This window comes from Ictidomys tridecemlineatus, chromosome 4 (genome assembly GCF_052094955.1).
Source record: "Ictidomys tridecemlineatus isolate mIctTri1 chromosome 4, mIctTri1.hap1, whole genome shotgun sequence".
Lineage (NCBI taxonomy): Eukaryota > Metazoa > Chordata > Mammalia > Rodentia > Sciuridae > Ictidomys > Ictidomys tridecemlineatus.
In genome coordinates, this window is record NC_135480.1 from 207,565,753 (window position 1) to 207,592,304 (window position 26,552).

The 26,552-nt window shown below is 59.0% G+C and overlaps 1 protein-coding gene across 5 annotated transcripts in view; it reads right to left on the bottom strand.

Moving 5' to 3' along the window:
- Window positions 1-224: 224 nt before the first annotated feature.
- Window positions 225-26,552, bottom strand: part of Brd3 (bromodomain containing 3) — a 30,433-nt gene continuing 4,105 nt past the window's right edge. For 2 of the 5 annotated variants that reach the window (XM_078048615.1, XM_005336952.5), the window contains exons 2-12: window positions 19,377-19,702; window positions 18,274-18,411; window positions 17,058-17,205; window positions 16,142-16,356; window positions 14,011-14,382; window positions 11,959-12,087; window positions 9,681-9,872; window positions 8,334-8,566; window positions 5,133-5,425; window positions 4,069-4,194; window positions 225-3,169 (exon numbers count right to left, since the gene is read on the bottom strand). In XM_078048615.1, the coding sequence (XP_077904741.1) occupies window positions 3,054-3,169; window positions 4,069-4,194; window positions 5,133-5,425; window positions 8,334-8,566; window positions 9,681-9,872; window positions 11,959-12,087; window positions 14,011-14,382; window positions 16,142-16,356; window positions 17,058-17,205; window positions 18,274-18,411; window positions 19,377-19,589 (2,175 nt within the window). In that variant the 5' untranslated portion in view covers window positions 19,590-19,702 and the 3' untranslated portion in view covers window positions 225-3,053. Of the gene's footprint in view, window positions 3,170-4,068; window positions 4,195-5,132; window positions 5,426-8,333; window positions 8,567-9,680; window positions 9,873-11,958; window positions 12,088-14,010; window positions 14,383-16,141; window positions 16,357-17,057; window positions 17,206-18,273; window positions 18,412-19,376; window positions 19,703-23,295; window positions 23,376-23,968; window positions 24,046-26,552 lie in introns of all 5 variants that reach the window. The other 3 variants (XM_078048616.1, XM_078048617.1, XM_078048618.1) reach the window with 3 other exon arrangements.

Sequence of the window (26,552 nt, forward strand, 5' to 3'; positions counted from 1 at the left end):
AGACGGGAACCTGGCACACTCGAGGTCCCAGTTTCTCCCCCTCACACACAGCAGCCTGTCCCAGAAGACGGTACTAGGAAGGAGGGTGGAGCTCTCAGGGAGGCCAGGCAGCACCCCAAACCCCAGTGCCTCGGCCAGGGGGAGGGCGGGAGCTGTGGGATGCTCTGGGTGCTTCTGCTAAGAGCTTCACCATGCAGCCGCAGAAAGCACAGGACAGCACACAGTTGGCCTTTTTCTTCTTCTTTTTATTATGAAAACAAAACAAATGCCCCAGGAGAAGGGTCCATGATTACCAGAAACATCAGAGTACTCTCTACCATTTTTATTCTGTGGTGTTGAGGCCAGCATTGCAATAAACAAGCTAAACTACTTACACCGGACTCTTTTTCAGTAACTGACATTTACAGGAATATACTAGAAACGGCACTAAAAAGTTAAGAAAAGTTACGGTAAACTTGCATGCACATCATACAGAAAAGTAACATTTTAGATATAAAAAGGAAAATGTCCTGTAAGTGTTAGTGTCATCAGGGAACAGCGGTACACAGTGGGTGTGACAGCCTTGAGGTGGCATTGCTTTTCCCAGTGACAGTAAAAGGCGGGACACTGAAAAGAACAAAACCAAACGAACAAGAAAACGCGCATCTGGGTCTGTGAGCAAGCCTGGGGCGGGCCAGCAGGAGGGCCTGGGCCCGGGGCCACCCAGGCCTGGCCTGGCCTCCAAGGCTCCTCCTGCCCTTCGTGTGCCCTTCCCAAGGAAGCCTGCCGAGAGCTGCCCTACGGCTCTCTGCAAGGGACAATCTAATGGAGCCACTGCAGTCCTCCCCACATAGGTGAGTGGGGCGCCAGGCGCCCACAGCTCACACCAAGGGTCTCAAGGGAGTCGCTGACCCTCCAAAACTGAAGAGAAACAGTGTTGAGTCTGGACAGAAGGCCTGAAGTTACAGCACCAAGAGCTGTGCGCTCAATGAGGCCACAGCCCGGGAGCCGCCAAGCCAGGGACCCTGCGAGAAGGGTGGGTGGCGGTTGCGTCAAGCATGGTGGACAGCGGGCCACTGCACCGACTCCAGCTGCTTCTCTCGGGCCAGCTCCCACGGGCAACACCCCACTACCTGCAGCTCCCCCAGGGACCCTGGCCGGGGCCTGTGCCTCGCCCAAGAGTGCACTCCTGGAACTTCACCACTCAGATCCTGTGCCAAGACCTGTCGACCTCGTGTTAATTCCTTAAAATCACAGTTTAAATATTCTATTAAAGATCTATTTAGAAAATACCTTTGAAAAACAAGGGTAACTTTTAAAAATGGAACTTTAAAATCCATTTATATTTTTACTATAAACAAAATTGACTTAAAAGTTTAACAAGCCAAGTGGCAGAATTGCCGGCAGCCCACCAGGCACTCCCACACCCGCGGAGGGCCAGGGACTGAAACGTCACCTGCCCAGGGATGCCCACGACCAGTCCTATATTCACCCAGGCGTGCCTGTGGGGACCACGGGCCACCAGACCAAGCCGCTGAGGCACGGACCCCACAGCCCCTGGGGCCCTCATCTGGGGGTCTGTGAGGACACCTAGGGCAGGTGTTTCTCCAGCAGGCAGCACTGTGTGGACCCCAGGGTGGCCTCCATGCCTAGGCAGACCGGCCAGGCCCCTGGAGGCTTGGGTAAGCAGGGGCAGGCCGGCCAAGGCCATGGTACGCAGAGCTCGGCTGGGCAGAGCTCGGCTGGGCCAGAAGGCAGCCTCCAAAAAAACAGAACCAAACAGAACCTTCCGTTAAACTCTGTATATTATTACTTTTTACAATAGAAAGTTAAAAATCGAGCCTTTGATTTACTATACATTTCTTTTCTCTCAGATTACAAAGCTTATGTTATAGAACTGGGGTTCCCTAAGTTGATTTTAAGTCTTAAAGAGACCGTAAGTGAATATGAGAGAACTCAACCAACGAAAATACCTAAGTGTGCTGTAGCTGAGAGGTGTCCCCCTTAGTAAGTCTCCAATGTTACAAAAACAAAAGCAGAAACAAAGTAACCCATGAAAAGAACCAAAAAAGCCACCGGACTCAGGAGGAGCACACAGACAGATGAGCACCAGCCCGGCAGGCGGGGAGACAGGGGCCCGGAGGCCGGGGCCCGGAGGCCGGGGCCCGGAGGCCAGCGTCTCTGTGACTTCTCCTAATGCACTTCTTTCACGGTTTTGTTTTTCTTTTCTTTTTTCTTTTTTTTTTTTTTTAAAAAAAATGACCAATGATGTTAATAAATAAAGTATTTATATATACATAAACTAGGGAAGTGGTTCCAGAGTGTGTGGCAGCAGCCAGGGCAGCACTGACCAGATGGGGACACACGGGCTGGACTTTTATAGAAAACCGCTGAACCTTACAAAAAAGTCTCTTTTTTTAATTTTTTTTTTTTTAAGTTGAGGTAAAAGTTTCAGTGTTGGAAACCCGGACGCCGCACATGCAGTAGCTGTGTTCCGTCCCGGAAGCTCCTGCTGCTGCCGCTGTGGCCAGAGACCAGACGCCTGCCCGCACACCCGCCCCACAGCACACTCGGCTGTGGAGCTGCATAGCGCCTCGCTAGGCCCAGCGGGGCCTCACTGGCAGGCACACCTGTCCTTGGCCCCGGCAGGGGTGACCGCAGTGGCACGAGGGCTGGAGCCCAAATGGCAAAGATACCACACGCTGGCAAAGCTTTCAATACAGCACCCACGTCAGTCTCCCTCCAAGGACAGCCCAGGTTGGGCTGGGAACAGGGACTCTTCAAGGTCCTTCAGATCCTGCCTCGCAGGGGTCCAGGGGTCGCTGTCAGGTTAGCATCTGAGGCCGTCGTCTCCAAGCAACTGAACCGAGTTACGAAGAAAAGACTAGCGGGGCCACACCTTCTCGGAGTCCGATGCACGCACAGGGAGGACCTCTGACCTACTGGAGCAGAACTGGAAGATACCATAACACTGAATCAAAGAAGACCTGCACACCATGGAACAAAGCAGTGTATTAACCACGGGCACCGCAGGGCTCGCTGTGGGCATCCTCCGCCTGCTGCTTCCAGTCCCGTCACTCGGAGTCGCTGCTGTCGGAGCTGGACCCGCTGGAGCTGCTGCTGCCCGACTCCGAGGAGCTGCTGCTGCTGAGCCGCGATGGTCCCCCAGAGGGCGCGGAGCCGGATTTCTCTGCAGGAGACACAGGGCAGGGAGCTGGGGACAGGCACTGCAAACCACGTTGTGTCACAGTTCACCCCCTTCTTGGCCTAGCGGTCAATAAACACCCGTTGAGAAGAATTCACAAGGGCAGTGAGACCACTTCAGCGCGCTCCAGGCAGGACAAATGCAGTCTGCTAAGGGGAGCTGGCACTGCCTGGGGAGGGCGCCTCGAGAAGCCTCCCGTCAGGGCCCAGCCACCAGCTGAGGGACAGCGGTGCAGGCCCTTCTGGAGCACCCTTGCTGCCTTCCACAGTGCTGGCAGGGGCACTGGCCATCCCAACATGAGGCAGAGAGGCCTCTGCCAGGCTGTGGCTCTCGATGGGCGTCCAAGCAGACCAGACTAGCCAGGGACTGGGCTCCTGCGATCAGCCCCCAGCCCATACCATCCCCCAGGTGTGTCTCAGCGGCCTGCTCCTGGGGTGTTCAGGGAAAAAGACAGTTGCTCTTTCTTCAAGGCCCCAGAAAAGGGAGGCAAGGACTCAAATACCCGCTCGCCTAGCCACAAGTCTTGGGTGTGCACCAAGCAGAGGGCCCGGCTGGGACAGCCCCATGTAGGGGGGGTGCCTAGCTGTGGTGGTCAGGAAGCTGGCTGCAGAGAGGCTGGGAGGCTGCCCAACAGACTCTAGGCTCTCCCTGCCAGCAGGGCCATCTGCCTCTGCCTCTGGGAAAGTGGGGCTTGTACGTACACCTCACACGTGGAACCCCCTGTGGCCTGGGCTGTGGCCATACAAGCCACAAGGACAAGCTGAGGCTTCAGGGGCTGAGTGCCCCATCTCAGAGCAGAGCTCACTGGCGAACCCAACTGCATGCTCACACCCCTGGTGACCACTGCCCTCCAGACAAAGGGCACGGGGCCACCCCGTGGGTACCTTTCTTGGTGGGCTTCTTGCTGTTTAGCTGCCCACTGACGTCCTGCAGCCGCTTCTCCAGCTCCTTCTTCTTCTCCTGGGCCAGCTCCTCCTTCGACTTGGCCGCCTGCTTCTTCCCGCTTGTTGCTGTGCAGGGACAGATGAGCACTGAGAGCCACCCAGGGGCTGCAGCCAGCCCTCACATGCTGTGCACCACTGCCTGACCCCAGGCCAGTGCAGCCCCTGCACAAAGCTGCGCCCAGACCCCGAGCCACAGAAAGGACCAGATGACTTGGAACCACACCCTGAGCCCTCGCCATGTGCAAAGCCTTGTTTTTGAGGCTTTTTTCAAGGATTCTGAAGGGGAAAGGGCCCTTCCCACCCACTACTGGGTGCACCGAAGAGGCATGCCACCCGCTTGTGGGAAGGACAAGGCAGTCCTGAGGCGGAGCCCCAGGCAGCCCTCCCTCATGGCGACACCTGCCTATCCCCTGCCTGTGCCGCAAGGCTATTGTGCTCTGAAGTCTGGGCTCCATACCTGACATGTCACTGCCTCCAAGTGGACAGGTGACTTACCTGGTCTAATGTGCTGTGGCCACACAGGCCACATGGACAGGCCATCCAAGGGAAGGAGGCTGCCTGTGCAACTGCACGCAGGTCACGTGAGCTGCCACCCTGCACAGCCTGTAGGGCTACTGTGTGACCACTAGGGTCTGTCCCCAACCTGACTCCAGCACCTGCAGACCCAGTAAAATCACTGACTTTCTAGGGGTGTCTGGGGGGAGGGCTGGAGTCCACCCTGTGGACACTGGGCCCCAGTCCAAGGAGGGAAATCCGCCCCTGCAGCTGCTACACAGCCCCAAAGAGAGCCTCGGGAAGGTGTGTGATGACCCCAGCCAGACGCTGAGTGAGTGGTGGCGGGCCACCTGGGATTCTGCCTTCCCTAGGCAAGGCTGAGGCCTCAGAGCAAGGCAAGAGGGCTGCAGAGGCTCAGCCCCTGACAGATGCTCTCAGGGCACAGCGTGGGGGGCCATGAGGACAGAGGAGGGAAGAGGGAAGGGGCTGTGACCTTCCAGGTGACTTACAGAAGGGCTTTCTCTGCTTCTTCTGTAAGCAAGACTTGACATATCTCTCCAGTTCCCTTAAGGTGGTGGGTTTCAGAGTCTCAAAGTCGATCTCGATCTCGTCGGGGTTGGAGTCCCTGAGGGAGGGCTCCCGCGACTGGATGATGTGCACCACGCGGCCCAGCTTCTCCCCCGGCAGCCGGTTGATGTCCAGGCTGAGCTGGCGCTTCTCATCGTAGCTCATGGGCAGGCCCTCCTCCTCCTCTTCGGAGTCGTAAGACGCAGACGCCTGCTTGCTGCCCTTCTTCAGCTGTCTAAGGCACAAGACAGACAGCATGGCCTCCAGTTCCCAGCCACCACAGGCTGGATGACCCCTGGGGGCAGAGCTGCTGGGCAGACCCTGCTTCAGGGTCTCGGTCATGGTCAGACAGCTGGCCTGGCCTACAGCCCGCTCCCCTCAGCACCCCACAGCACTCTCAACCAACACTCAAAGCAGGTGTCCACGGCCAAACCATTCAAAAGAAGGCAGGGAGGGGAACAAGAGGGTTGGGGGCATCCAGACCTGCCATCAACTGCAGGACCACGCATGGCCCAGACACGGCCTGCAGCGGGGAGGAGGACAAGAGCAGGCCTGTCCCGAGTGCCACAGGAGCAGGCTCCGAGGAAGCCCACGGCCACACCTGCCTCAGAAGTGGGCTTCAGAATGAGGGAGAGCCTCAGGGAAAGGGTCGTGACCAGGGGTCTGCTGACTAAGGGGTGTCCAGGAGCCAGGCCTCAAGACATGAAGCCAAGCTAGGCAACAAGGGAGGCAGGCCCCACACGACATCAGACTTGCACAGTTCCCGCAGGCCAGGAGTGACATGGGAACCAGCCGCCAGCCACCCAGATGGGCACACTGTGCCCACTTGGAGCTCGGAGATCACCCACCCTAGGAGGACATCTGCCCTCAGAGACATGCCATGTGAAATAAACCCTAGCAAACCCAAAAAGTGTCGGAGTCACAGAGCAGGTCCCGGGACCTAACGGACTTAAACAAGAACCCAAACACAGCAGGAAAAATCCCCAAACGTTCAGAAGTTAGACGACCCAACTCCAAATGACCCAGTGGTCAAAGACGGCGTCTTTGACAGAATGATGCAACCAGAGTTCTTCAGTAGCCTGCAGCCAAGCGGACGGTGCTCATGCAAGGTCAGACTGCCAGGAGCGCCCATCAGCAAGGCCCAGTCCTAAGAGCCTGCAAGGAGAGCGGACCAAGTCTAAAAGACAGAGCAACAGCAAAGGCCAGAGGTGAGGGCAGGAGAACAGCTGAAGGAACCTTGGCCCGAGTAGTGACACCCACAGTGTCTATGCAGACTCCAACACAGGGACGGAGAGGCGCATCACGCCTGGTCTGCAGGTGCCAGGGGAACACGACACACAGCCTGCATGCAGACACGTCCCAAAGGGAACATGGGAAGATACACATGGGCCTAGTGAGCTCACACGATTCATATCCCAGATCATGAAAACACTTGAATTTGTGCTCACAGACTTTTCAACAATCAAAACCTTTAGGTCCAGATGGTTTTGCTGGTGAATTCTACCAAAGGTTTAAGAATTTATACCAATCCTACAAATCTACCCCAGAAAAGAGAAGAGGGGGTTGCTCTCGTTTTCGTAGTCCCTGACCACTCTGAGTGTTACAGTCCACTTTTTTCCTTGGGTACTAGGGATGTAACCCACAGGCACTTAACCACTGAGCCACATCCCCAACCGGTTTTTTTTTTTTTTTTTTTAATTTTGAGACAGGGCCTAACTCAGTTGCTAAGGCTGGCCTTGAACTTGGGATCCTCCCGTCTCAGCCTCTGGAGGTGCTGGGATTCTAGGTGCACAGCACCACGCCTGGCTTTTGTATGCCACCATTTTTGCAGCTGGCATAATACTGGCACCAAACCCAGAAAGCAAAGAAAGCCAGAATCTGCAACCCCTTCCTGAAGAGAGGAAGGGAAGGAGAGAGGGAGGGAGGGAGGGTGTTGAGAGCCACAGCTGAGTCGGAATGGCCCCTGGCATTTTGCCAGAAATAATGAGGAGAGGCGAGCCATTAAGATGATGCTGGATTGGGGCTGGGGATGTGGCTCAAGCGGTAGCACGCTTGCCTGGCATGCGTGCGGCCCGGGTTCGATCCTCAGCACCACATACCAACAAAGATGTTGTGTCCGCCAAGAACTAAAAAATAAATATTAAAAAAAAATTCTCTCTCTCTCTCACTCTCTCTCCTCTCTCACTCTCTCTTTAAAAAAAAAAAAAGATGATGCTGGATTGATTCAATTGTACATAGACCCCTGCTGACCGACTCTGGAGCCCGCTACTTTGGAGTTCTCCCGGGGAATTCCTGGGGAGTTTGTGTTGGTGGGTGAAGTTCCAGTGGAGGGAGTTCTGGTTGGTGTGGTGTGCGGGAGAGGGGCCGCGTGGGTGGCGTTCGGGAGAGTTCCCGGGGAGTGTGCGTGGAGTGCTGTGGGAGTTCAGGCAATAAAGTTTCCTGTTTGAACATACAAGTGCTTTGTGGCGACTTGGTGATTTGTGCCCAGCCAGACTGCGGCAGGAGGGGAAGTTGGAGACAGGAAAGCATACCCCAGACTCTCCCACTCACCAGCTCCATCTCCCCTGAGCCACCAAAGCCTGACCCCGGGATCCACAGCCCTGCATCCACACCAAGGCCTGTCGCTCGGACTCCCAACACCTGGCAACTGCTACACCAGCTGCTGCCCTCACCCATAACCAGTTCCAGTGAGGTGCCAGGGTCTGGCCACCTCAGTCCTTGCTCTCGGCCCAACCCCCTTCTCAGCTTCCTCAGCAGGACAATTCTGCCCTCACTCCCAAAGGAACACACCTGCTGGCCTCCAGGTGCTGCCCAGCAGGGGTTGCCCATCCCCCACTCCCGCCACAGGGTGAGCATCCTGCAGCTCCTCAGGGCGGCCATGGCAAGAGCTCATCAGAAGGCTGGGTGCTGAGGCACCACCCATCACACTGACCCCTGCCCTACTGGGTGGGCCAGAATCCGAGAACTCAAGACCCCCAGAAAAGATCCCTAGCCCAGATCAGGAAAAGGCCCCAGGTTCTTGACAGGTGGAGGTGGATGCAGCCCGGAGCTGCGTGTCCAGGAGCCCTGCGTGCATTCCCAGGCAGCCGAGCCCAAGCCCCCGCCTCCGCCCCCGCCCCCACCCCCTGGGCCTCAGGGCCCACCTGCCGGCCGTGGTGCTGCTGGCCTTCTTGGCCGGGGCCTTCTTCTGCGGAGCCTGCTTGGCTGGCGGGATGCCCTTGGCCTTCTTCTCCTCCTCGGGCTTGGCCTTGTGCTTCTCCTTCTCCCTGTCCTTGTCCTTCTTCTTTTTCTCCTTTTCCTTCTTCTCCTTTTTCTTCTTTGGTTTGTTCACAGGGGCCTGAGAGAGGGCGGCCAGCTGCTCATGCACGGCCTTCAGCTGGAAGAGAGTGGGTGGCTGAGTAGGGCTCTCTGCAGGCCCTGGGCAAAGGCTGGCTGTGCAGCGGGGATAGCCAGGCAGGGCAGGAAGCTGTTCGGACCCTCTTCCTGCCTCCAGGAGGCTGCTGGCAGTCACTACCCCTCTGAGGCCATTTCTTCACCTACAGGGCATAGGGCACCATTGCCCAGAGCAGGCGGGATGCAAGAGTCCTCAGCAACAGCAGGTGGTGTTATTGCTACCTGTTTTCATTTTGTGTGGGTGAGTATGGTACTAGGGATGGAACCCCAGGGTGCTCTGCCACTGGGCGACACCCAAGCCCACCTTGCTATTCTTTATTTTAAGGCAGGGTCTGAGTTTCCCAGGCTGGCCTGGAACTTGCCATCCTCCTGCCTCGGGTTCCCGAGTGGCTGGGATTACTGGTGTGTGCCAGCACACCCAAAGACTATTACTGCCTTCAGGTGAGAATGATGCACCCCAAGACCACTGGTGCAGGAGGCATGCAGGAGGGGCGAGATCCAGGGCCTGCAGCTTACATTCCCTGTAGCTGCCCTGCAGCCCGCAGAGCTGGGAGCTGCACCCTCATGTCAGCAGCCTCCTCTAAGCCAGGGAAGAGGGGCACCAGGTCCACGCCCTGCAGGTGAGCAGATGGCCTGTCCCATGGCCTCTCTTCATGCCAAATCAAATGTCCAGCCCAGTTCTGGGGAGCAGCCCTGTGCTCACAGACAGTGTTCCCTCTGACGCAATGCCCCGCCCACAGGGCTGGCTGTGCAGGGCAGGGGAGGCAGGGCTGGGAGGGGAAGCAGGGCAGAGCTGGTCAGACACTCAGGGGTAGCAACCTTTCTGCTCAGAGTCAGAGACCCCACCCCAAGGCCCATCAGATCTCTGAGAATGTCCAGGGCACATGTGCCCATGCAGTGCCACGTGCTCTTGTGGCCAGGCTCTAGCTTCGCACAAGTGGAAGGCGCCTGGCCCCCCAACCAAGTCTCCAGCAAAGCCCACTGAAGGACCACTGGGCTGCACTGATGGACGCCCAGTGGGTGGGAGGGGAAGCTATGACCGCAGCAGACCCTGGGCAGACAGGCCTGAGCCTACAGTGAGCGCAGGACAGCCTCACCTGCTCCTGCAGCTCTGCCAGCCTCGTGGCTCGCTCCTCCTCCGAGTCAGAACTGCCCGAGTCGGAAGAGCTCTCCTCGCTGCTGCGGCTGCTCTCTGTGCCCTTGCTGACCACGGGGGCCGTGGGTGTGGGCAGTGCTGGTGCCTCCACCGGCTCATCTGGCATCTTGGCAAACCTCATCTCAAACACGTCCTGGGAAAGAACAGGGGCCACCTTGAGTATCTGGCGCCCAGAGGCAGCACCTCGCCATGGCCACCATTCTGGAGGCCCCCGTACACACAGAGCTGCCTGGTGGCTTGGGATGAGGGTCAGGGTCTGCTTGCCTAGAGTGCTGCGTTAGCTCCCAGCTCACCGTCCTCCTTCCCAGGTGGTTTCTGAATGCAGGCCTGGGAGCAGAGCCAGAGCCAGCTTTCCAGAGTGGGGCACACAGCTCTCCTGGTTAAATAAATCTGCAAGGCTCTGTGATCAGGTCCCAGAACCACCAAGCTGACCCACTGTGGATCAGGGAGAGTGCCTTCCTTGAACTCTGACTGAGGCCCTCTAGTCACAGGGATCTGGGGCCTCCTGCCTCTTCCCCTGGTGTCAGTGCAGGGCCTTGTCTCCTAACAATTAGCTCCAAAAACTGACTCAAGAGCAAGAACCTTGTCCTTTCAAACTTGGCTTTGAGGGCAGGCCGGGGCGTGTGGTAGAGCACTTGCCTAGCACATGCTAGGCCCAGCTCCGCAGAAGAAAAAGGTGGGGGAAGCTTTGGAAAGCTCCTCAGTAGCTCCTACAGGAGGACCTAGGCCTTTGCAAGCCCCTTGTGGTGAAGGGCCCCACCCAGATTGGTGTCCCACAGTGAAGTGAGAGCCCCCTGCCGAGTGCACACCGCCCCAGGCTGGCTCACACAAGATGGCCCCACCAGCTGGGTCTAGCTTCCTCAGCAGCCCATTCTGAATTCTGCCTCCCAGACCTTCTCTTCAGGGGGAGCCGTCCCCAGAGTAGGCTGCCCTCAGAGCCCTGACCTGGCGAGACAACCAGCCTCAGAGGCCATTCCAGGCGGGCAGCTTGTTAAAGGTGCTGGGCTCCAACCCATGGCCTGACTGAACAGCTCCCTTCAGCAAGCACTAAACAGGTGCAGCCAGGAAGACCCTCAGCCTCCGGGGCTGTGCTGCTGACAGCCAGATTCGGGGCACAGCGGCAGAGCTGCAGCCTCTGCTGAGCACAAGCACAGCTGGCTGGAGCCCAGAAGCGACCCTGGTAAGGAGCACAGTGTCTGGCAGAGCCTCAGGGTCCAAAAGAGTGAGTAGGGTCTCGGCATAGTTCTGGGGTCTACAGGGACCTCTGGGGTGGCTCTGCCCTGTGCTCCAGCAGGCACAGCCCTGTGGGGAAGGGCCTCACCGGGCCACCGCACAGAGGGCCCAGACAGCTTGCCGGCAGCATAACCCAGGATGCCACCTGGAGCTCCCCCACGGGGCGCCAGGATGGGCCTAAGCCAGGGAGTCAGAACGGCTATCAGGACGTTCTGTACAAATATCAGCCATGATTTGTTTTCCCCACCAAAAGGGCTGTTGATCATATAAACTTGAAACTGAGACTCTTCTTTATTTTTTTCCATATTTTTACTGCTACATTATGATCGTGTACAATGGGATTCACTGTCACAGGTCCATATGTGCACACAACTGGGACTGTTCCTTAAAAAGGCAAACAACCTGCAGCCAAGCCTGAGAGGTCAATAGGGCAGGTCCGGCCCAGGCACAGGCCTCAGGGCGAGGCCCAGGCACATGCTCCTGGCAGAGGCTGAGCCCACTGCTCGCGCGCCCCCCCCCCCAGGCGGTCTGCAGCTCCCATGCTCACTCCAGAGCTGTGGCTGTCGCCAGGGGAGGTACAGTAAGGTGGCCCTGGCCTGACAGTTGAGCCTCAGTAGCAGGACAGCTGCACCCCAGTCAGCCCTGGAGGGACAGGCCCTCTGGCAGCAACACCCTGCGAGGCCTGCAGGTGGGCACAAGATCCTGCAGCCATGAAGACACTGCTTGCTCGCTGCCATGTCCCCAGCAGCCCGCGGCTCCTGGAGGTGGAGGCTAGCCTGTCCACCACAGCATCTGAACACCAGGCTCAAAGCCTGCCTCAAGCCAGCACCCATGGAAAATGGGTTTTGAATGATGCTCCCAAGACTTCCTAGCTCGGTATCTCTGAGACACTTGTGTCCCTCCTGGGTGCCCATCCTGTATCTAGGGTCTGGGTGCCCCCAGTGCCAAGTCAGCTCTAACTGCTCCTATGCCCAGCCTCAGGTTACCTGGAGCTTCCTGGCCATGGCCACCACCTCATGGTCTGGAGGGTTGTACTTATAACAATTTGAGAACATTAACCGGACGTCGGCGGCGAAGCCCTGCGCGTCTGGGTACTCGCGGCTGTCCATCTTCCTCTGCAACACACAAGCAGTGGGCATGAGTGAGCAGGGTCTGGTGACCACACGCTCCCAAGCAAACCCTACAAGTTGGACTCAGGGTCACCACAAGCCCAACGCAGCACCAGCCAGACACCCCAGCTCTCTGGAACTTCAAGTGTGGGCGCCTACAGGGAGGGAGGGGAAGGGACTCATGGCTTAGAAGGGCAAGTGGAATGTGGAGACAGAGTCCCTGGCTGGAAGAGGCACTCTGCCAGGAGTCGCGGTCCTCACCACCACCCACCCCTCCCTTGTCCAGAGTTCCTGATTCCTTGCAGCAGTCAGCACCCCACACAGAAGGCTCCCCTGTGAGGTCCCACCCTGCAGACCACAGGAAGCCTGCTCAGCTACAGAACAAAACATCGTATCTTTTTCATGGGGATTTGGTCACTGTCACCCAGGTTGTGGCTTACAGAAGCAGCATCTCAGAGCCCAAAGGCAGCTCATGCCCCCTCCAGGGAGCCTGGAGCCAGCAGGGAGCCACAGAGCCCCTGAGGCCCGAGGACCCCGGTGGGTGGGGCTGGAAGCACAAAGCTAGGGAGGGGCAGCTGGGCAGGGGAAGACAGGAATGGGACCACCCACAAGGGGACATCTCAAGGTCGCCATGAGGACAAACTGACTGTGGAGGCCAGGACTCGGGGCCTTGAAGGGAGAGCAGACGAGGGGTGGCCCAGGAGGCCATCAGTCCAGGTGCCAGTGAGATGGAATGGCTGGGCACCAACTCCCAGGGGTCAGAGCAGCCATCTCCAGGAGCCACCCGGTGCCTCTGGTCACGCACCCTCTGCAGAGGACTGTCTGGGGTCATGGGGGAACCAGAAAACCTTCTGATATCAGGGGGAAAACCTCACATCCAATTTCAACAGTGCCAGGATGAGACACGCCCAGAGCTCTATTTTCGGAACCTGTGGTAGGGGCCACGCCCCTGTGGTGTGGGGCAAGGCCTGTTACTGTCAGGTGATGTTAAGAGCTGTGGCTGCCTTGTGCTCTTTTCTACTACCACCTGCTCGTGAAGGACATGGCAGTGGTAGTGAAGCCGGGCTCAGCTGTGGATAGTGCATCTAGGCAAACCTGCTCTGCTCAGCGTGAGGGGCCCGGGAGGCCCAAAGCATGCTATGACTTCAAAGTGGACCAAGCTTGCAAAATGGCTTTACTCTGGAGGAGAGCAAACCAGCACGGCAGGTCAGGTCTTGAAGCAGCCCACATGCCAAGACCCCCAGCCTCACTCCGGAAGCTGCCACTGCAGCCTGTGCAGACACAGGAGCCCAACCACAGCGAGCAGAGGCTCCTGGCACCTCTGGGCTGAGGCTCTGCCCTCAGTGTCACACCCAGGGCACTTTATCCAAGTGAGCACAGGCCTTCCAGACATCCACTGACCACTGGGCAGGATGTCCCCACCGGACTGCCCTGGGCTGTCATTACTGCGAACGGAGGCTGAGGGCTGAATCAGCCTCCACAGACCAAATGGCAACAACAGACAGGACCACTACCCACACGTGGAAATCCTTCCAGGGCCCAAGAGGTGGGCCACGCCTGCCAGAGCTGCCCTGCCCAGGAGGGCAGAGCACTATGGGGACCTCGGCCCAGCCCAGGCTGCACCCTGTCTCTACGTCATGGCCCACTGAGGCCCACTCGGCTGAGACTCGCCTGGCTCCACCTGGCAGAAGACACACAGCCCAGCAAAAGGCAGGGTCTGGAGAGACCCTGTCTGGGGACGGGAGCTTGGGTTCACCTCCAGCGGTGGCCACCCAGCTCTGGTCCCTGCTAAGGACCTACACCTGAGGCTTGAGGGCAGCACCGGGAGCTCTAAGTCATGCCTGCCACAAGGTGGGCCATCTGAAGGCCTCCCTGCCCGAGGGATGGGCAGCCATAGGCGTGGGCCAGCTGGCGGGGCACCCCGCCCACCTTGACGGTGCTGAGGTCCATGGGGTGCTTGATGATGTCGTGGTAGTCATGCAGCTCCAGCGCCTCGGCGTCCACCGGCTTGTAGAAGGGCCAAGCGTAGGCCGCGTGCTTCTTGGACAGCATCTCTCTGAGGATGCTGTCGCAGTGCCGCAAGTGCTCGGACAGCTTGCCCTTCTTGCCCGCGTGCTGAGGCACCTCACCATCCTCCAGGTCCTTCTTGGGTGGCTTGATGGGGCGACCCCCGCTCTCGCGCCGGGCCACCACCTTGGCCTGCTTGGGGTCTGCCAGCGGCGGGGGCGACTCACTGCGGCTGGCGGTGATAGCCGCTGTGGTGGGCGTGGTTGTGTCTGCTTTCCGCTTCACGCCCTTTTTCTGTGAGACCAAAGTGACCAGTGAGCACCCAAGGTAAGGCCCTGGCGTGGGCACGTGTCTCGAGGCACATACTTCTGGAGCGCAGACCTCACGCAGTCTTGCTGCGTCCTCCCTACCGAGGACACCGAGGCTCAGAGTGGCCAGCTGCTGGCCATGGTCACACAGCTGGCAGTGGTGAGGCTAGGACTCTGAAGCCTGCCCTTGACGGACCTGAGGGCCTCACCTCTCTCCCTGGGCCCTGAGGGCCCCGCCATCCAGGTGGGCTCGCTCAATACCACCCTGGGTGGCATGAGGAGCCACACGCCACCCACCCAACACCTGAGGCCCACCTCAGCCCAGGCCCAGCACTAGGGGCTGCACAATGGGGTCTCCCTGCTTTTAAAGACCAACAGAGAGCGCCAGAAGGGGACCCCGAGCTGGACTTCAAGAACAGACACAGTGGTTGGTGCAGGATGAGGGGGGCGGCAGGAGCATTCTGGGCTAGACAGGTGGGGACAGCCCGACCAGGGGACATGAAGCAGCCACAGCAGGTTTGAGGCCAAGGGACTCCAAGAACTGTGGGGTTGGCACGTCTGGACTGTCCAGAGGCATGGGCAGCCACCACTGGCTGTTCTAGGCCAGGAGCCTGATGCAGCAGAGTGCTGTGTGGCTGGGCCTGAAGCAGAGCCGGTGGCAGCACACAGGGCCTCCATCACAAGCAGCTCTGACACTCAGGCAGCCCAGGTGTGAGGGTCTCTCCCACAGCCTGCAGGGGCAGAGGGCCCCGGGCATCACCGGTGAGTCAGGGGCAGGGCTTGACGTGCTCCGAGACCAGCTTGGTGGAGCCGTCAGCTCAGATGAGGTGGGAAGAGAAGCCAAAGGGAGCCACAGCTCCCCAGCAGGCTGCCAGCTGCCCAGGGGTCTGCTGTCAGAGTGGCCCACATCGATGCCCAGCTAAGCTGCTGCCCTCAGGCTGACGGGGGCATGAGCCGGCTTCCACAGACAGTTAACAGGCACCCACAGGATGCCAAGCACAAAGCGCGTGCCCCGAGGGCCCCGGGGAGGGGGACAGGCTCGTCTGGCTCTGGCAAACGGGACTTGCTCCAAAACAGCCCCGCGCCATGGAAAGTGGCCTGGCCAGGCGCCACCCAGAAGTGCAGGCAGTGAAGGCCACGGGGAAGGGAAAGCGACGGGGGTGGCGTTTTACCTTGGGAGAGCCATTAAACCCTGACGCCCGCTTCCTCATCTGTAAGAGGGGGGACTAGTGTCTGCCCCAGAGGGTAGCTGTGAGGATCAAATCGAAGAAGACAACACGTGTCAGTGGCTGCATGGGCCTCGTGAGCCGCGTCCTGCGGGAGAGCCAGGCCTAGCCAGGACGGGGCGGTGCCCATGGTGAAGAGCTCCCAGCAAGCAGGGTGGACGGAGGCCCTCAACACCCAGCAGTGCCACTCACTGGCCACCTCTCTCCCCAGGCATGAGCAGGAGAGGGCTGCCCCCCATGCTGCTCTCCCACACCTTCCCACCTTGACCAATGGGCTGTAAGGCCAGGGCTGCCTGGCCAGAGAAGCTGGGGTTCAAGTCCAGCCCAGCCCTCACCAGCCGTGTGACCTCCAGCCCCTGAGCCTCGGTCTCCTCGTCTGTGCAGAGAGAACATCTCCAAACAGCCAATAGCCCCGGGAGGTGCAGAGCTCCCCTCCCACCCTGGACCTGCCCACTGCAGGAGCCCAACAAGCCGGCCCCAGCCACCTCACGATGACCACCTCAGGCCCCAGATGCTCACCTTGACAACAGGCGGCGTGGGAGGGACCACAGGGACGATGGGCGTTGTGGGAGGAGGCGGTGCAGCAGCAGGGGGAACAGGGACTGATGTGACATTCGCAGTGATGGTTGGTACGGGGGTGGCAGCAATGACAGGCGTCTGGGAGACAGTGGGGGGCACATTCTGGAAGGGGGTCGCTGGGGAGACTGAGGACACGGCCGCCACTTGCTGCGTACCTTCAAGACAAGGACAGACACTCAGCACAGGAGGCTTCTGCTTATCTCCAGAAGCACCCAGGACCATGCCTTCTAGCCAGAGTGCATCAGGGGCCGGCTGTGAGAGCAGAGCCCGACCTGGCCAAGAGCCCAGCTCTGCACCTTGGGGCAGAAGCTGGGCTGGCTCACCTTGGCTGAGTGCTCACTGTGACAGCAGCACCCTGGCCAGAAACCAGAGGAGGCTGAGGGAGGAGACCAAGAGAAGCCCCGCGGCCTGGCACCAAGAACCAGCTGTGGGGTCAGGGGACCTGGGACAGAACTTGGCCATCATCGGTAACCAGCCGAGCAGGCGGCTGCATGGCCGTCTTCCTCTACCTGGCTCCTCTCCTCCATAACCCGCCTGGTCAGCCCGACCCCAGCGCTTATGCTACTCTACCACCAGGCTCCCCAACAAGGAGCAAGACAGATGACAGTGACGCTCAGGTTACCAATTAGACAGCAGAGAAAGATTTGGGAGAACAGGGACACGTGCCAGCAACAATGTCAATGTCCTCCTTGCCCCCAGGCTAGCCACCTCTCCAGCACAAACTGGTGCCTGCAGGCTCATCCCACCCATCCCACCCAGTGGACAGGGAAATGGCCCCGAGGGCCACAGGCCTGGCACCCCAGCCCATCTACCTGTGGGCCATGGACAGAATATCCCCCATCCCCCTCCCCTTTACCTGCACTCTGGGTCCCCGCAGCCGGCTTCCGGCCTTTGCCCTTTGGAGCAGGGGGTAATAACTCAACTTCCTCCTGGGGCATCTGGGCCACTTTCTGCAGAAAAATTTTCTCTAAGGCTTGGGCCATTAGCACTATGTCATCTGTGGGCTAAAGACAGAGAGCCCGGGTCACTTGCTGGGAAAGGAGCATGATCCTGCAAATCACACTGTGGGTTGTGGCTCAACGAAGCCTTTATGTAGAATCTGTTAAGAGATCTGGTGGAGAGAACACTAGACAAACACATTTCAGTGCGGAAACTCCTAGAGCCACCCAGGTGCGGTGGCATGCACCCACAACCCCAGTGGCTCAGGGAGGCTAAGGCAGGAAAGTGGCAAGCTTTAGGTCAGCCTCAGCAGACCCTGCCTCGGGATAAAAAATTTTAAAAGGCTGGGGTTGTGACCCAGTGGTAGAGCAGCCCTGAGTTCAATCCCAAGTATCTCAAAAAAATAAATTAGAAACAGCCGCCATGGGGGTATCATGGGGCAGAGTGCTTGCCCAGCATGCCCAGCATGCCCGAGGCCCGGATTCCATCCCCAACACAACCAAAAAGAAAAATAAGAAAACCATAGCCTTCATCCCATCCCATGGGGACAAAGAGCCGCAAACAGCCCAGTACCCTTCATCTCTACTTAAGGTATGTACTATCAAAAAAAAAAAAAAAAAGGATCGTGAGTTCAAAGCCAGCCTCGGCAAAAGCAAGATACTAAGCAACGCAGTGAGACCTTGTCTCTAAATAAAATATAAAACAGGGCTACGGACGTGGCTCAGTGATCAAGTGCCACTCTATTCAATCTCTGGTACCCCAAAAAATAAAACAACAAAAAAAAACCCCACAAAACCAGGACCCCAGGCAACTTCCCTAAACTGCCCCCTCCCTGAAACCACTCTGCAGGCAGCTCTGCTCAGCAGAAGTACTTTCTGCTGTCCAGGCAGCCGCCAGGCGGGTCAAGCTCAGGCTACACTGCTCCAAGGTTGCTGGGGTAAGATGTCTAGGCCCAGGTAAGGAGGTCAAGGCTGTGGGTGGTCAGGGACGGCTGTGCTCTGAGCCTGGGTGCCTCCACAGCCCCCTGACTTATGGGGAACCAGCCCTTGGGGCCAACCCAGCCAAGGCCACCCAGGGACTAGGCCATCCTGGGCCCAAACCAGCATCTGGAGCCACACTTGGTGTCTTCTTACCTTGTTGTAAATATAACAATTTGTAAACATGGTGTTGAAGTCCTGCATACATTCACTTGCGCTCCAATAATAATTATTTTCTAGTCTCTTCTTAATAGTCCCCATATCCATCGGGTTTTTTATTATTTTATGATAATCCTAGAAAAGAGATTTTCAGAGGTATCACAAGAAATTCTGCATGACCATTTTCTCACTTCCCAAGTGTAGCAAGGGGTCATAATGAGGTCCTCAGGCTGGGTGCTAGAGCTGGGCCACCGAGGGCAGGTGAGCACTGGGTCTGAGGCCATCTACAGCCAGTCCAAAACTCCTACCTGGAGCTATTGCAGACCCTGAGCTGATCTACGTGCTACAGAAGGGGCCAAGCCCCATCCAGGCAACCTTTTTTTTTTTTTTTTTTTTTGTATCAGGGATTGAACCCAGGATTGCTTAACCATTGAGCCACATCCCAGCCTTTTTTTATATTTTATTAGAGACAAGGCCTCACTGAGCTGCTGAGGCTAGCTTTGAACTTGGGATCCTCCTGCCTCAGCCTCCTGAGCTGCTGGGATTACAGGCAAGCACCACTGTGCCTGGCCCATTCTAGGCACTCTAAACCCACCAGTGGCCAGGGGCCAAGCTGGGCCAAAAATCCACACCACCAAGTACAGGGCAGGGGATTCTCCTGGCAATTCTCAGGGTTTCTCTATTTGGGTCCAGATCAATACTGAACAGGTGCTGGGGGCACCATCGCCTAGAGCTCAGGTCTTGGTGCGCAGCTGACATCGGAAGACAAGTGGGTGTGACAGGCGGACATGCACACGGCCCCAAGTGAGGCCTCAATTGCACAGATCTGCTCCTGAGCCCCAACAATGTCGGCACCTCCTGCCTGCTCCCCAACTCCTGCACCCAAGACTGGCCACCCACTCTCCCATAAGCCCGTAGCCCTGCTGCTCCTTCCTACTGGGGGTCACAGGCCATTACCCTGGGGCTGTGGGCTACTGGAGGCACAGGTTGTCCTTGGCTTAATAGCACCTGCCACATCTCCAGCACCACCTGGCCAAGTCACAGGGGCAAAGCTGGGAGCCCAGGGTGGGCAGAGGGCCTTCGGGTGCAGGGCTACTCACAGGCAGATTGAGTTTGATTGCGTCCACGGGCTGGTAGAAGGGCCAGGCAAACTGATGCTTCCAGAGCGTCTTCACCACCACGTTCTGCATGTACTGCAGCTGGTTGGTCTTGCGGCCGGGCTTGCTGGGGTTGGAGACCTCGGGCGGGGGTGGGTTCACAGGGCCCGGAGCCGCCGGGATCCCCGCGGGGGCGGCCGTGGTGGTTGTGGACATCCTCCAGCAGCTGGCTCACTTGCCGTCACAGCTACAGCTCCAAAAGGCCCCTGCGCCTTCTGTGCTCCCCGAAGAGGCTTGGCATCCCATTTCTGGGCCCAACCAGGCAACACCTGCAGGGGACCAAGGACAGAACCCGTCACCCCAGAGTCCCCACCTCTGCCACCTCAATGAAGACACCGCCTGGTCCCAACAAGGCCACTGGCCTTCCCACCTGCCCTGATATGTAGCTGTCACCTGTACACAGGGCCTCTCTAGCCACTGTCTGTCAACCTGGGGGAGGAGTAGTGCCGGATGGTGGGGTAAGACAGCACAGGCCACCTGCTTGCAGGTGGGAACACGGCTAAAGACGGGTGTGCCGAGGACGAAGCCACTTGGCTCGCCGCCCACCAAACCACCACTTGCCAGGGCTGATTTGCTTTCCCCAAACCTTGCACTTTTCTTGGCTGTGGCAAGGTTTTAAGGACAATCCACAAGCAGAGAAAGTGCAGAGAACTACAACGAAGCCCCAGGAGAGCCAGGGCCGGCGGGATCAGCAGTGACCGACACGTGTCTACTACAAGCGTGGTGCGGTGCGAGTTCTAACGTAACCAGGAGAACAGCTCTGGGGTTTGTGATGGCGGCTGGCTGTGACACGGCCTGACCCTCGGCCAATCAGGACAGCGAGGGAGGCGGCTCCGACCCTGCAGTCTGCCTCCTCTGCTCCTCAGGGCAAACAAGGGGCTGGAGCTGCTGGGAACACTGGCCCTACCAGAGCCGAGGCCCTGGCAGCCCTACCAATGGCTGGGACAGCGGGAACCGTGGGGAAAGCAGGAGCCCTGGCAGCATGTGCTGGGCACCCGCACCCACCCTCACTCTCCGGAGCAGGAAGCTGGGCAGCTTCACTGTGTGCCCTTCACTCCAGGCCAGGGCTGGTGCTGCACCCCTGCCCTCTAGGTTTTCCAGGTAATGCCCATGTTGGAGAGGAGCCAGATTCTACTGGGTGCCAGACAGCCACTGGCAAGTCTCTCCAGAGTGAAGGTGGGCTGGGAGCCGGCTGATGCCCTGCTGGCCCCGTCCAATGCCACAGCGGGCGTATTTACACCACAGTTGCCAAGGGCCACAACCCAGGGCTCCGCCCCCAGAACACTGGTTGTCAACAGAACGTCTGCTCCCTCCCAGCCCAGCCACTCCTTGCCCACCAGGCCCCCACCCTGCTTGTCCCTCTTCAGAGAAGGGCCCCTGGCCATCAGAAGCTGTGCTGCACAGCAGCTCCCAGGGCGCCATTCTGGGGCGCCTCAAGGTCCTACATCTGGCCAACTGGGCACCGCCCCTTGCGGTGGCTCAGCGGGGAAGGCAGCCCCACTTGTATGGGCCAATCACCACAAGGCTGTGTCCTCACCTCCAGGAAGCTTCCATAAAGAAATGACCTGAGACAGCAGCTAGGCACAAGCCTGGGTCACCCTCGGGGGCTCCTCCTACCCCCAGCCTACCAGGACATTTCTGCTTAGCAGCAGCACTCTGGTCAAGACCCTGCTCACCAGAAGCCAGGTCCAGGCACTCACTGGTTCAAAACCCTCTAGGCCTCCCCTGACACCACACTGGCCAGCAGGGCTCAAAGTGACAGGGCTTTGGGATATGTAGCTGCTGCAGCCATGCTAGTCCTCACTTTTCCCAGGCCTCTCGGAACCTTCTGGAATCCCCTGGATGTAGAGCCGAGCCTGTGGCATTTGGGCAGCTAGGACTGCCACAGGGAGCCCAGCCTCCAGGGGAGGGGGAGGGGAGGTGGGAAGGGGCTCTGAGACGGGGTCCTGGTGGTTCCCAAAAGCCCCAGGCAGCACCTGCTCTTCCAGGCACACCTCAAGCTGAGCCTGGAAGAGTGGCAGGTCTGGGGAAAGCCACCAACAGCCAGTAGAGTCCTGGCTCTACTCTGCCATCCTGCCACCTCACCACCCTCCACCAGACCAGAGCTGCATGAACCAGGCGTCGGCACACGCTGTGCTATGCTATACCATACCATGCCACACCACGCCACGCCACGCCACGCCACGCCACGCCACACCACACCAGCGCTGAGCCCACAAGAATGAGGGAGGCCCAGAAACTGCCAGGACAACCTGGGGACAGCAGAGCCTTGAGGGGTGCCATCACCCAGTGGCCCAAGCCACTGCCCAGCAGGCCCAGGGCCAGGAGGCTTCCAGAAAGAAATGACCTGAGACAGACCCTGGGACGGCACATTGCGAGGCCAGGCTGGGCAGTGGTAAGGTGGGCACAGGGCACCCAGGCAGGACCTTCAGCCCTGCTGGGGTGCCTCGTTGGCTCTCAGTCACCAGTGCCCGTGGGAGGACTGATGGAAATACCAGGGACGTGAGGGGCTATGCCAGCAGCCTCCTTGCCCAGACCATGCACACATGTTCACAACGGAGCTGCGTGTCACAACTGTGACCCACCAGACAGACCGTGGAGCACGCAGGATGGGCATCAGGTCCAGGCCCTGTGTCTCTCCATCCTGTGCTCCTGGAATGAGATCACTGCAGAGCTAGAGAACCACGGCAAGGTGACGAGCAAGACACCAGGCAGTCCAGGAAGGTGTGGTCACAAGGCCATGCCAAGCCCCAGATTGGGTGGACAGAGGGTGGACCGCTGGCCGAGTGAGCAGCACATCTCCAACAGAGTAGCTCACCTTTTGGGATCCAGAGTCAGGCCCCCTAACCCTAAAAGCTCTCAGCTCCTGGCCGTCACCCCAAGAGCTCTCCAGGCAGGCAGGGAGCCCCAGGGCCACAGCTCCCCACCTATGAGGAAGTGACTTTTGGGGGGCAAGGAGCCACCTGGCAAATGCTACAGCTGGATGTGCCCATGGGTACAGGGAATGTGTCCCCAGTCACCCCAGGGGTTCCATGAAGCCTACCAAAGTGACATCTGGGGTCCTATCTGACACCCACAGACTTTTGGCATGCTGGTCCCAAGCCAGCTCTGGAAAGAGGGAGGTCAGAATTGCACTCAGTGGACCAGGTCAGCCCTCAGCCCTCGCCCCCTCCCCAGCCCAAGCCCTGGCTGGCCTGCCTCTCCTCAGCCTCCCCAGCCAGTTCTGCACTCCTTGGGGCAGGGGTGTCCCTCCTGTACGCACACCTCCCCCAGGCCGAGGTCACCTCCCATCCCAGACAGTCCTCAGCAGGAAAACAAACACTCTAAAGTTACCCTTCCCTCTGCTGAGGGGACAAGTTTTACTGCAGAACAATGAGGGGGGAAAACTTCATCCCAGAGCTTTGGGACCTACAAGTGACCTAGTGGCAAGGAAGGCCACCGTGGCTGGGGCGGGCTTCTCTGAAGAGCTGGGAATCCCTGGGAGGGAGTGAGGGCAGGTGGCTGGCAGGCTCCATTGTACAGTCCAGAAACCAGGCCAGTGTGACCAAGAGGAGGCCTGGAGCCCGGGGCCAAGGGGTGATGCGGGGAAGCATGTGGGCTTCTGGAGCCCGAGTCTGGCGCTAATTTGCTAGAAATGCTTGCTGGAGAGCAAGCCGAGGAAGTGACCCCCATGCTGACCAAGTACCTGACCATCTTTTGGAACTGGTGCTGATAGATTCGGGTGAAGGTACTGAGGTTATGATTTTCTTTAATACCAGAGACTGAACCCAGGGGGCCTTGACCACAGAGCCACATCCCTAGTGCTTTTTATTTTTTTATTTTGAGACAAGAGTCTCACCCCGTTGCTTAGGGCCTAACTTACTTGCGAGGCTGGCCTAGAACGTGCGATCCTCCTGCCTCAGTTCCCGAGTTGTTGAGATTACAGACACGGGCCACGGCCACCTGTAAGGTTTTGGTTTTTCAAAGGCCCTTTCAGAGACTCATGGTAGAAGGTGTGTGAGTGGGATGTGTCTGGGATTTGCTGCATGGTGGGGGCTAAAAACAAGCAGGATCTGGACAAAGCAGGAGAGGCCGTGAGCTCTCCTGCTCTGGAGGCTGAGCACCCTCTACATCCTGGTCTGCACCCTGTGGAAGATGATGCGCCTTCTCCTTGCCCCTGCCTGGCACACGTGCTCAGCCTCCTGCACCCACTAGGTGACCTGGGGACCTCAACCTTGCTCCCTGCAAGCAGCTGGAGCAAATGGGAGGGACTTATGTGGCATGGCCAGGGGTGTGCTGGAGAGGGCGCCAAAGGAACCCCAGACACAAGTGGCACACTTAAGGCCCACTATCCCCTGTATTCCACCTGCCCACTGGGGAATGGGCAGCAGGGGGAGATCTAGTCTTCTAGGTAAACGCCCCTTTTCCTGGGGGAGCAGAGGGTCCAGCTGGAACTGTGGTGGCAGGGCTGGATGCCAGCCTTCCTGACATGGCCTAAACCTACCCCGTAGAGGGGCTGGGTGCGCCGTGCCCTCCATGCAGCCCCGGCTCTGTACCTGCCAACAGTACCAGCAGGAGCAGCGGCCCTCCCATCCTCCACGGTCCGTCCTCCACGGTCCTCGCAGGCCAGGACCTAGAAGCAAATGAGGTATGCCTGCTCTGGCCAGGCATGGTGAAGCAGGGGTGGACCCCATCTCAGAGTGGGAAACTGAGGCTCTGGGGCCCTTCCTGAGGCCCATCTGTCCCAGGCCTCCTCTGCAGTCTATAGTAAGGGTCCCCTGGTGCTCCCGCCAGGGCCAACGGGGACTGTGGGTGAAAGTCCGCAAGAGGCAGAGTCTTGACAGAGGATCTGAAACCACAGAGCGGAAACAGACAGACCACAAGTCCTCCAACACAAGAGAAAGCCCAGGTCAGAGGGCACCAGGCAGGCCCAGGGCCAGGACGCCACAGGAGCCAGCAGCAAGGGTGGGGCCCCCACACCCAGGCTCTGCCTTCCTCCTCCAAAGGAGCTGAAGACTGAACCTCGAGTAGAAATTCAGCCCCCCTGAGCTCGCAGAGGGCCAGCGGCAAAGCTATGAGGCCAGTGCTGTTTCAGGGCCTGGACAGATGGAGCGGGAGCAGGGATCACCCCACGGAAGACCCCTCGAAAACTCAGTAGTAGTCCCACTGGCCTCCTCCTGCCACGCTGCCTGCCGTAAGCTCAGGATCCCCTCTTGGAGTTGGACACTGATGGGCAGCAGGTACTGAGGGCCAGCACCACAGCCCAAGGACAATGTCCACTCACCCAACATAGAGGGCACCTCCCTGGCCCTGGTTGGGCCAGCTGGAGGACATCAGGTGGCATCTCTAGCCTCACCTGGCCCCAGAGCAGGAACCCTTTTGGGGTGTTTCAGCAGACAGATGGGAAGGCTGCAAGAGCCATGTGGGGGTTGGGGAGCAGGGACCCTACAGGGCCAGGCAGGGGGCATGCTCATGGGGCTCCCACCTGGGGCACTGGAGGATCTGCAGAGACACAGCTCTGGGCGTGTTCAGGAACGGGTGGATGTGACAATGGGTGCAGAGGAGGGGCACGTGTCCCCAGTCACTCCAGGGGTGCACACACCCCAGAGGGCAGCAGTCAGAGCTCCAGAAGGGCAGGCTGCATGGGCAGCAGAGTGGGAAGGAAGCTGGGTGGGGTGGTTCCTCTGGATCTCAGTGGCCCTAGTCTCCCCTATTGCTCAGATCCACTGTCCCCAGTGGCCACAAAACAGCCTTCAAGGAGGCCAGCTCCTCCAACGGGAGGGTGGCCCGCTCTCTCCATCTACCTGGGGTCATCATTCCCGAGGACTCCTGTCACAGTATCTCACACCCCTGGGGCAGCCCTGGGGACCCCATACTGATGGCTTCCTGTACCCCGAGTGACCGATGCAGCTGTACACAGCCTAGTGTCCTTGCTGCTCCATCCTAGTGTGGCACCCATGGGGTTCCAGGTAAGGGGGGCTCAGGGTGGGGAGAGCCAAAGGGTGAGGCCGACCCAGCCAGGACGCCAGGCCCATGCCATCTCCGGGGAATTCCACAGCCATGCTACAGGCACTGCTGCCTTCTGCCCTGGCAGACAGAATGAGTGCCCCTGGAGCGGCCACCCTGGGGCCAGCCCTCAGGCTGCGGGAAACTGGATCCATAAGAGACGGCCAGCTTCAGTGACAGACGGAGCCAACTGCTTCCACAAGCCAGGGCAGGAACCAGGGCCAGGGGCCTCCAGGCGGCCCCAGGGCGGGCAGTCAGCATGGGCGGGGCCTCCCTGTCCAGGACAGACTCTCCCATGTAAGAGGCGCAGGGCCCTTGCTGTCTAGGCGCCCCTGGCCAGCGCCCCATGCTTGTCGGGTCCATATCACACCTGCCCTGCAACAGCTGCCCAGCCCTGTCTGGCAGCCCTGGCCCCATCCTATGTGCCCTACTCCACTGGACCCACGGGGCTGTCCCACGGCCAGGCATGCAGGCACTCCCCAGGCAGCAGCTGCGGTCCCTGCTTCTCCTCCAACCCCCCCCCCCACTTTCTGAATCCAGGTTTTTTCCTCAGGCCACAGCAGCCCACCTGAGAGCCAGCCTTTGAAGGTTCCTTTGCTGCAGGGACGTCCACCTCAACACAGACCCTGACCCCCCACCATAGCCACAACATCAAGGACAGGCAGACACCTTACACTTGAGTCCCTTCACACTCGTGCTGAGAAACCAGGACTCCTGGCCAGGGGCCCAGCAGGCCAGGCCCAGGGCCGTCCCTCTGGAGAGCTCAGTGGCCATGCACCCGGCCACCTGCTGCACTCAAGGGCCCCTGCATGGGTGGGGGTGACCACAGAGCCACAGCCCAGAAGGATATTCTCCCCAGAAGGACACAGAGGAAGACACTCGCCCTGGAGAGGGAAGGGGGTACTGTCCCCAGTCAGGTGGCCCAGCAACACTGCAGTGGCGTGGTGAGCACTGAGGCTCAGATGGACCAACACTCCCCTCACTCAGCACTTTCGGGAGCAAGGCTGGAGTCTACCCAGCACCCTGGTCTGTGGGATCAAAGAATAATCACTACAATCACTCCCCTCTAGGGTGGCCTGAAGAGCCCCACTCATATAGTAAAAGAAAGCTAGGAAAGGACCCTGCCTGGCTGGG